Below are 11,409 nucleotides of genomic sequence, written 5' to 3'. Positions count from 1 at the left end.
AGGAAGAGGACGGGGCTTCTCGACCTTAAAGGACCCGCTCTCAAATTCCACGCATGTGATAGTGTTTTTGACTCATAGCGATCCTGTTTAAGACTTCCCAGGTTGTCAATCTCCGGAGCAGAAAGCCTCATCTTACTTGTGGAGCTGCTGGTAGATTCAAACTGTTGACCTTGTAGTTAGCAACCCAACTCGTAACCCACTACCTACCAGAGCTCTTTTTCCTGTATGTAATAGAGTGGCTTCTGATTCATGAGGAGCACATGTGATGAGGTAGAACAGCCCTTGTAGGGTTTCCAAGGTTGGCATTTTGACTAGAGCAGATCAGTAGGTCTTTTCTGGTGAGGCTACTGAGTGGGTTCCAACAGCCAGCTTTTTGGTTCGCAGCTGAGCACTTAAACCACCAGAAACATTTAAAGCTATTAATTGGATGTTCCCCAAAGCTACAAAAACCAAAAGGGCACTTCACACCACACTGTATCACTCAGCAAGCATTCATAACTGGGAAGCAATAACTGTTATCTTCCTGCCTGCACGACCAGTGGTTGTGTTCAACATGGACAGTATCCATAATTTGTATTTACACTCACACTATTTCTTGGGTCAGTCACTTTCAAAGGAATTTTGACACTTACCAAGAAATTCAAAATCCAGCCGAGGAAACAGCCGAAGACCATGAATTTGGGGGATTGAATTCTAAACTACCTTCCTTGACATACTAAAATGAAGTTGATGCTTTAGTAGATAATGCTAAGGAAATTGCTCCTGCCTACTTGGTGAAAATTGAAGTTTACAACATCTAAATTTGACATTGTTTGTGGGGGTCCCCTACAGAAAAGAATCAAGGAGCTAAGACTAGTTGTTGAGAATCAGGTCTGTTGGTCTCAACATGTGCCCAGTGAACAAAGTAAAGTTATAAGAACAAAGGAACCTAGATTTTCTCAGGGTCCCCACTTGCATCTGAAGAAGATAATTGTTTCCAGGGTGGCACATCCCATAACATCACTGATAGGAGACATTGATTTGAGTCAGAAAAATTGGTAGAAAAATTTAAAAATGCATTACTTTCATTTAAGCAGCCATTTCCAATGCTAAATTCAACATATATTCCCCCACTAAAGAACACATAGATTATAACAATGAAACTTTTAGAAGGAAACATAGGGGCAACTCTTAAAGAACTTGAATTTAGCAATGGGCTCTTAAAGACAACACCATGAGCATGAGGAACATAAGAGAGAAAAAAAAAGAAAGAAAAAGAAAAATTGGGTTTCAACAAAATAACTGAAAACTTTTGTGGATCAAAGAACATTATCAAGAAAGTGAAAAGACAATTTTCAGAAAGAGTGAAAACATTAGAGGCTATATATTTGATAAGGGTTCAATATATAGACTATAAAGAACTCCTTAAATGCAACACCAAGCAATTCAATAAAAAAAAAAAAAATGGACAAAGGACATAAATAGATTTGTGTCCAAAAAATATGCAAATGACTGATAGGCACTTGAAAAGATGCTCAGCATCACTACTCTTTGTTGTTGTTGTATGCCATGAAATCAGTTTTGACTCAGCAACCCTGTATAGAGTTTCTAAGAGTAGATAGTGGGTTTAGACAGTTGATCTTGCAGTTACCAGTCCAGTGCTTACCCTACAATGCCACAACAGGCCTCATTGGTCATATTGTTGTTAAGTGCCATCGAGTCTGTTCTGATGAGGAACGGCTGGTGGGTTTGAACCACGGACCTTGTGGCTAGCAGTCCAGTGCTAATCCTACAACACCACACCAGGACTCTAAAGCTTTCTAAAATGGCACAGCCATTGTGGAAAACAGTTTGGCAGTTATGTAAAGTTACAGAATTACCATGTTGTTATTGTTGTTAGGTGCCCTGAGTCCCTTCCAGATCATAGTGACCATATACACAACAGAATGAAACAGCGCCTAGTCCTGCGCCAACCTCACCATTGTTATGCTTCAGCCCGTTGCTGCCGCCATGCTGTCAGTCCATCTCATTGGGGATTTTTCCTTTTTTTCATTGGACCTTCCACTTTACAAAACATAATGGCCTTCTCCAAGGACTGGTCCCTCCTGATAATAGACCCGAAGTCTTGTCATCTTTGCCACTAAGAAGCATTCTGGCTGTACCTATTCCAACACAGACTCGTTTGTTCCGACAGTCCACGGTACTTTCAATATTCTTCTCCGACACTGTAACTCAAATGCACCAATTCTTCTATAGTCTTCCTTATTGTCCAACTTTCACATGCATATGAGGCAACTGAAACTACCATGGTTTGGGTCAAGGTCACTTTAGACCACAAATTGGTATCTGTGGTCTTGAACACTTCAAAGAGGTCTTGTGCTACAGATGAGCCTAGTGCAATACGTCATGTGATTTCTTAATTGCTGTCAACATGTGTGATTGTGGATCCTAGCAAAATGAAGTCTATGGCAACTTCAATCTTTTCCCTATTTATCACGATGCTATTTGTTGATCTAGTTGTGAGGAGTTTTTGTTTTCTTTACATTGAGGTGCAATTCATACTGAAGGCTGTAGTCTTTTATCTTCATCAGTAGGTATTTTGAGTCCTCTTCACTGTTAGCAAGCAAAGTTGTATCATCTTCATTTCACAGGTTGTTAATGAGTCTTCTCCAATCCCGATGCCAAGTTCTTCTTCATATAATCTGTTTTCTTGGATTATTTTGCTCAGCATAAGCATGGTAAGAATACAGCCCTGACGCACACCTTTCCTGTTCTAAATCATTCAGTAGCCTCTTGTTCTGTTTGAATCACTGCCTCCTGGTTTATGTACAAGGTCCTCATGAATGCATTCAAGTATTCTGGAATACCCATTCTTCATAATGTCATCCACAGCTTGTCATGATCCACACAGCCAAAAGCATAGCACAACAAATTTAGCCAATAAAGCACAAGTAAACATCTTTCTGGTATTCTCTGCTTTCAGTCAAGACCCATCTGACATCAGCAACAATATCCCTAGTTTTATGCCTTCTGAATCCAGCTTGAGTTTCTGGCAGTCCCTCGTCAATGCACTGTTGCCACCACTTCTGAATTATCTTCAGCAGAATTTTACTTGCATGTGCTATTAATGTATTGTTGGATGATTCCACATTCTGTTGGGTCACCTCTCTTTGGAATAGGCACAAATAATGGATCTCTTCCAAATTTCTTGCTGTAGATGAGTGCCTCCAGTGCTGCATCAGTTTTTTGAAGGATTTTTATTTATATTCCATCAAATCCATATAGAATTACCATGTGACCCAGCAATTCCACTCCTGGTAGATACCCTAAAGAATCAAAAGGAGAGGCTCCGATACTTATATACCAACCCTCATTGCAGCATTATTTACAGTAGATAAAAGGTAGAGACAACTCAAGTATCCATCAAAATGTGGCATACGAGGTGCTTCAAAAAGTTCATGGAAAAATCGAATTCAAAGATAATAGAATTTTTTTCATGAGCTTTTTGAAGCTCCCGTGAATATACTGGAACATTATTCAGCCACATTATTTATTTCAAAAAATGAAATTCTAATACATGGTACAACATGGATGACCTTTGGAAAATTATGCCAAACAAGCCAGGTCCAAAAGACAAATATATGATTCCATTAATATGAAATCTCTAGAACAGGCAATTATATAGGGACAGAAAATAGATTAGAGATTACCAGGGGCTGGGGTGAAGGCAACCCACCCGACTGTCATGGAATTCTTTTCGACTCACAGCCACCCTCTTGGGCAGAGAAAAACTACTACACAGGGGTTCTGAGCCTATTTACAGGAACAATCAACCTCGTCTTTCTCCTTCAGAGTGGCTGGTGTGGTTGAACCTCCACCCTCGTCACTAGTAGGCTAGCATTTAACCCACTGTGCCACCAAGGCTCATTTTGGGGAGGGGGCATGGGGGGTTTATACTGAACGCATAGTTTCTTTGTGGAGGGATAAAGTTTTGGCGATAGATGCTGATGTTGATTGCACAACATAGTGAATGTAATTAATGCTACCAGATTGTATTTTACACCTAAAATGACTGAAATGCAATTTTCATTATATATTTTACCACAACTGAAAAAGAATCTAATGGGCAAATGGTTTAGCTAGTTCAACAATAATGTAAAAACGACTCTTGTTAGTTGCTGTCAAGTTGATTTTGATTCACGGTGACCCTGGAGTTTTCAAGGCTGTGATGTTTTGGTAGCAGATTACAAAACCAGTCTTCCGGGGCATCTCAGGTGAGTTTGAGCTACCAATCTTTTGTTAGTAGTTAAGGGTTTAACCATTTACACACCCAACTGAAAACCTAATAACATAAGAATGTTTTACGTCGTGATTACAATCAGTCTTAAAGAATCATTTTTGAGACAATTAATAAAATTCAGAATTGATACCATATTTACATTTTCAATATTTTAAGATAAAATTATTGGAGCTATGAACAAGTTATTACACTTCAGAAACATTCTGAAGAGATTATGCACTAAATGACCTATGCTATCTGGGATTATAAGTAAGGGTAAGTGTTCATGAGTTCCAGGACATTCTTCCACATCTTTGTATATTTGAAAATAGCCATTACAAAAAATATGTCCTTCTATCAGTAATTTTATAGTCAGGGAGAATGTCTTATAAAGGACACAGAGACTTTTGGTTTCAGGTATGTAACTTGTACTGAAACATCAAAATGTACATTTAAGTGTGTGCAGTGAAGTCCATTACACATTAATTAAATTATTTGGGAAACAACTATACAAAACTTGTGACTTCCTAATAATTTTACTACATTTTACTAGGAGTTCTGGTGTGGTGCTCTGGGTCATTACGCTGCTGGACCACAAGGTCTATTTGAAACACAAGGTCACCTGCTGTTCCCCGAAAACCCTATACAGGGTAGCTATGAGCCGGAACCAGCTCAAAGGCACTTAACAAAAACAAAAAACAAACATTCTGGAGGTGTAGTGTGTGCTACTGGTAAGTCTTTCCAATTCCATGTTCTATGATGTTGTGTTAGCAATTTGAATTTGGCCATACTGGGAGTATTTATACCACAAAAACTGATGAATAGCTCTCTCTTCTGGTCCCTGGAGATCCAGGAGCTGCGGGCACCGGTGCTGACATGGCTTAGTCCAAGAACCACACCACGCACAACCAGTCCCAAGAATGGCACAGAAATGGCATCAAGATTCCCAATCACAACGATATGAATTTCTTAAGGTGGATCCCAAGTTTCTAAGGAGCATGTGCTTTGCCAAGAAACACAAGGGCCTGAAGATGATGCAGGCCAACCATGTCAAGGCTCTGTAAAGCCCAAGGAGGTCAAGCCTGAGAGTCCACATGTGTCAACCGCAAGCTCAGTCAACTGGCCTACACTGCCCATCCCAAGCTGGGGAAACATGGTCCCACAGGCAGTGCCAAATGTCTAAGGGTCTGAGGCTCTGTCGGCCAAAGTCCAAGTAAGGCTGAAGCTTCAGCCAAGGCCTCAACTCAGGCTCCCAAAGGTGCCCAGGCCCCCACAAAGATGGAAGATTTCTCCATCTGAAGACAGAGGGACTGGCGTGACCCTTTGCGCTGCCATCTGCATGGAGCTGGTGTCTTCCTGAGCTGTTTGTACAAATAGACCTGAGGCAGGAAAGACAAAAAACAAAAACACTGACGAATATTTAGCTTGATTTATTGTATAGCTAAACATTTACACTTACGGAAAAGGTTAATGTAATAATGCAGACATTAAATTTAAAATGCAGCGTGTCTATTACATTATGAATGTTGTCATTAAGTGCCAGCAAGTCAGTTACGACTCATAGCAACCTGTAGATAGGGTTTCCAAGAGGTGGCTGGTGGGTTTGAACCACTGACTAGCAGTCCAGAGCTTATCCTATATCGCCACACCAGGACTCCCTTACATCACACATAGCACAAATAATTTAGTAAAAAATGAGGCAGTGTTTTGTTCTGTTGTGCACAGGGTTGGTATGAGTTGGAACCGACTTGACAGCACCTAATGACAATTATGCAAGTATTTAAAAGCAATTATTCCAACAATTCTAACAAATAATTGTTTCACTGTCTTATTTAATATAGAGGGAAAGTGCCAAAATCCAGTTAAGAAAAGGCAAAAAGTATGAAGTAGCTTTTTACCAAACAAATAAAATGTTGAGTGCCAGTCAGTTCTGACTCATGGAAACCTTGTATAGAGTTTCCAAGACTGTAAATCTTTGCAGAAGCCGAAAGCCTCATCTTTCTCCTGAAGAGCAGCTGGTGGACTTGAACCATCAACCTTGCGTTTCAGTCTAGTGCTTATCCTGCAGAACCACCACACTCCAAAATAAGATATATAGGTAGCAAATAAACATATGAAAAGAGATACCACTACACATTAAAAGGGATACAATTCAAAAGTTTTATTGGCAAAAATGTGAGAAAGTGGAAATCTCACAAACTGTTTAGTAGGAATGTAAGAGAACTGCCACTTTAGATCATAGTTTCGCAGTTCCTTAAAATGCGAAACATTTCTCTAGTCCGACTCAGGCATTCCACTCTGAGTCCTTAACAAGAGAAATAAAACATCTATCCATATGAAGAATTGTGTACAAATGTTCACAGCACCTTCACTGGCAATAGCCAAAATCTGGCCTTGTCCAAATATCCATGAACACATACCACATACACGAATAAACAAACACTGGTATAGCCAGCCATAAAGCAGATTGCTACTCTGCAATGAAATGAGTGATCTCATATAGACATCGATGATGAACAGCAAAATAATTTTGCAGCTTGAAGCTAGAAAAAAAAAAAAGGGAACACTTTCATGAATCATAAAATTCCAGAAAATGCAAACTAACCTACTGTAAAGGAAAGTAAATCATCGGTTACCTGGAGCATCAAGAGCAGGAACATATTATAAAGGATCTGGTGAATGTGTGTGACAAATGCTCATCATTACAATTTACAATCATGGTAGTTTCATTGGTATGTCTGTATGTCACTATTTACCAAATGATAGACTTTAAATATATGCAGTTTATTGCATGTCAATGACCTTACTTTAATGCAAATAACATACCGAGCTCTAAGGCTTTCTGCAAACCATGCAGCCTTTCTTGTTAGTTTCCTGGGTGTGCACTGTATATGTTTGTGCATTATTTGTGTGGATGTGTTCTATGCAAACACAGTACACTAAAGAGGCTTTCTTTAGGTTCAAAATAAAATCCTAGATTGGGCACTCTTTTCACAAAGTCCGGTTCGGCATGTCCATGTCCACTTCACCCTCACTCTCCTCACGCCCTTGGGAAGGCAGTCTTGTCTCCTAACCGAAAACCAACCGTACTGCCACTGAGTGAATCCTGACTCGTAACAACCCTAGACAGGGTTTCAGAGACGGTAAATCTTTACAGAAGCAGCCAGCCTCATCCTTCCTTCTTCCTCAAGAGTGACTGGTGGGTTGTCTAGTGCTTCATCCACTGCACCACCAGGGGTTGGTTTTTTGAGGGAGGGGAAAAGGGGAAGTTGATATTTGATGGGTAGTTTCTGTGAAATAATAAAGCTCTGGAGAGATGATGATGATTGTAAAGTATGCTCCCGGCCAGCAATGAGGCCGTTTCCTCTCAACGGGAATGCAGCTAGGTCAGAAACAACACATGCTGGGATTACAGGATCCGTGTTCTCTCCAACCTTGTTTACCTACCTGTGCAGTGATGGCCTTCAGGTAAACAGCCCAGAGAGGAGACAGGAATCCACAAAATCTTTCTTTTCTTGGACAGTGAGCTCATCTACCTGAGACACAGTCTGGAGGGTTTCACAGAGACAGAATCACTGGAACACTTGTTGAAGCACTTGGAGAAAAGGCTCAGTCCAGTCACTAACTGTGGTGGGTTATTCCACCTGCTAACCCTGGCTTCTCTGCTCCCTAAGGCCTTATAACCAGTAACACCCACTTACTGAATTCTGGACATCCCAGCCCAAGGGTAATTTGGGGAAGATTCCTTCAACAGCACTGAGCCCTAAGTGATACAAAAAAATTCATGTTGTCCCCAAGAAGCAGTGGAGGTTGCCACAACCTTGAATCCACAAATATTCTTGGCATCACAAATCAAGACCACAAAGCCCTACTCCTTCCAGGGAAGCTTTGCGCAATATGCAAACAAGGCTGAAACTGGAAAAGCTATTTTTTTGCCATCATATCATCACCTCTAAGTCACACAAAGTTTGGGATCCTCACAAAAGTTGTTCATCTCTCCTGTTTGCAGAACCCAATTCTGCCTTCTAAGCCCCCAGTGAATAGAGTTCTCCAAAATTAAAGCATTTAAATAAAAAGTTATTTATTATTGCACAAGCCAGAACAATGTGCAGCAGGCAGTTTCTACACGTTGGTGAGTTAGAAGCTGGGAAAATTCATCACAAGCACCATGTGATCCTAACAATATCCTTGCAACAGGGAGTAAGTAAGTCACCAGCAGAAGTGATATGAGGTTAAATCTAGGTCAGACGTAGGCTTTGACTTATCAGAAAGGGAATGAGAATGCCCAAGACTCAAGTCTCTCAGGATTTCCTCTAAGGAATGGGTGGGAAGGGATGCCTGATTCTGTTGTTAGGGACTCAGAAAATACAGGTGACATAGAAGCTGGCAGTGATGATAGTCTGGGCAGGTTAGAAAGTGCAGTGCAGCTTCTGAAAGCTTCCCTCATACGTGGAACTTGCAGGGAATTGCCTAACTGTGACTGTTTGGTTTAGAGTCAGATCAACGGCTCCCTCGCTCGGTTCTCCTCAGCATTGTTAAGGACCCAGAGCCTAGCACATTCCCTGCATATCTAAGCACTTTCTCCAGTGTGAACTCTCAGATGTTGAGTGAGGTCAGATTTGCGGCTAAAAGATTTCCCACATTTGTCACACTCATAAGGCCTTTCTCCGGTGTGAACTCTCCAGTGTTGAATTAAGCCAGAACTTTGCCGAAAGGATTTCCCACATTCGTCACACTCATAAGGCCTCGCTCCCGTGTGAACTCGCTGGTGTTTAATGAGGTCGGATTTACGGCTAAAGGATTTCTCACACTCATTGCATTCATAAGGCCTCTCTCCAGTGTGAATTCTCCGGTGTTGACTGAGGCCAGAGCTTTGCCTAAAAGATTTCCCACATTCGCCACATTCATAAGGCCTCTCTCCAGTGTGAATCCGTTTGTGCACAATAAGGTGAGAGCTTCTGCCAAACAATTCCCCACAGTCGCTGCACTCATAGGGTTTCTCTCCAGTGTGGACCCTCCGGTGGTGAATGAGGGTAGAGATGTGGCTGAAGGACTTCCCACATCTGCCACATTCAAAAGGCTTTGCCCCTGTGTGAACTCTCCAGTGCTGAATGAGGCTGGAGCTTTGGCTAAAGGATTTCTCACATACTTTGCACTTGTAAAGTCTTTCTCTCTGATGTTTGCTGAGGCTGGAGTTGTAGGTCAAGTATTTCTCGCATTTTCCATACTCATAAGGCTTTGAACCTGTGTGAACTCTGCGGTGTTCACGGAAGTCAGAGATCTGGCAAAAGAACTTTCCACACTCACCACACTCATAAGGCCTTTCTCCAGTGCGAACTTGATGCTGAACAAGACTATGATTGCAAATGATGCTCTTTCCACATTTGCTACCCTGAAAAAGTCCCTCTCCGGTGCAGACAGTCTGGTGGTGAGTAAGTGTGTGTTTGTGGTTTGCATCTTTCTCAGATTCCTCCCACATAGAACGTGTCTTTCCTCTGTGAAAGGCTTCTTCACACCGGGTGCGGCTGTGTAGCTTCTTACCATTTAGATGGGCGTGGCGCTGGAAAGGACCTACGGCTGCTGGAACATCCTTCTTAATCTCCCCACAAGGGAAGGACTTCCATGAGAAGTCCTTCTTTACAAATGGGGCCCGATCCACATCTCCTTTGAAAAATGTCTCTTCACTGTGACGCTTCTGGGATTGAGGAAGGTTTGCACTACACCAGGAACCTCTAAAACATGCCTCGTCCAAGCACAGTTTCGACTCCGAGTATGTTGGCTGGAGTTCAGTCAGGTGTAGAATGTCTCTCAAGACTGGAACACATAGCTCGCAGGGATGAGTTTTCTGGGGGAAGGGGCCTGCCTGTGGAGTCCTGACCCATGACCTTTCTTTTATAGAAACACTCTGCTGAGAAGATGCCCCCATCTCCTTGGTTCCATGCCAACAACCTGCAAGAAGAGAAATGTTGATGAAATGCTGACTTTATACGAGGGGGAGGCCCTATAACAAATGTGCATCCGACACCCCAGGGTTGAATCCATGAGATTATTCTGAGTACGGTGGAGTTGGGGACCGCCTGAAGAGCTTTGCAGCACTAGGGCTTCTGCAGATTATAGAACAGGAGGCCTCAACAGATGCAGGATCCAAGGATGGGGTACAGCGCAGGGGGGAGCAGCAGGGCATCTAACTCACTCCACTGTTAACAGCCTCGACAGGACCTTGTGCCTCATGTGTAAAAGGTTGGTTGTGTCCAGGCCCAGGAAAATCCAGTTGGAACTGAATAGCTGATATTCAAGGGTTACCTAAGGACATGTGCATACCTCATGACACACTGTGTGTAGGTCAGGGTTAGACAACACTGCAGAGGGAGCAGTAAATGCCAGCTAATGCCCGAAGTAACAGTTCAAATGACAAGTCAGCAAAGTGTCAGGTACGGGGAAGAAGGGGTAGAAATGAAGTCTGGACAGTGGCATTTGTACCAAAATACTGGTGGCTACAGAGTAGAACCCTGGCCCCTGGCATGATGTGAAAAGGGACCTGATGTGATGCCACTCAGCAAGGCCAGGCCTCTCATCTGCATAATGAGATGCAAGTCCTAAGGGAGAGACAGGGCACGGTGTGTGTGTGTGTGTGTGTGTGTGTGTGCGGCAGGACTTGTCCAGAGCAACTCAGCCCACAACAGACCACAGGACAGAAAGTCAGTATCACAAACACAACCCCCCGAGAGAGGGCTGGGTAAGAACAAACTACAGTCCATGTGATCACAACAATGCCTGCAATCCCTGGCACAGGATATGTCAACTGGAGGAAGCTGGGACACAGAGGTAGTGTGGCTGTGACATCCTGTAGGCACAATGGGGTCCACTGGTCTGAACCAAACAGTCCTGACTCCTGGGTGCTTCCCTCAACACTTGTGGACAGCGGGTGGCGGGAATGCTCAGGGAATGCATGGTGCGTGGCAGGGCACACAGTTCAGCACTGTGGACAGCGGGTGGCGGGAATGCTCAGGGAATGCATGGTGCATGGCAGGGCACACAGTTCAGCACTGTGGACAACGGGTGGCGGGAATGCTCAGGGAATGCATTGTGCGTGGCAGGGCACACAGTTCAGCAATGTGGACAACAGGTGACGGGAATGCTCAGGGCATGCA

General features: G+C 42.9%; 1 protein-coding gene across 1 annotated transcript in view; it reads right to left on the bottom strand.

The window, feature by feature from the left end:
- Positions 1-8,828: 8,828 nt before the first annotated feature.
- The window catches only part of LOC102822308 (zinc finger protein 551-like), a 3,464-nt gene continuing 883 nt past the window's right edge, over positions 8,829-11,409 (bottom strand). Inside the window, exon 3 of the mRNA XM_006877348.1 lies at positions 8,829-10,072. Coding sequence (XP_006877410.1) covers positions 8,829-10,072 — 1,244 coding nt within the window. The remainder of the gene's footprint in view (positions 10,073-11,409) is intronic.

Source organism: Chrysochloris asiatica, unplaced genomic scaffold (genome assembly GCF_000296735.1).
Source record: "Chrysochloris asiatica unplaced genomic scaffold, ChrAsi1.0 scaffold00485, whole genome shotgun sequence".
Taxonomy (NCBI): domain Eukaryota; kingdom Metazoa; phylum Chordata; class Mammalia; order Afrosoricida; family Chrysochloridae; genus Chrysochloris; species Chrysochloris asiatica.
This window is presented reverse-complemented; position numbering and strand designations above follow the sequence as displayed.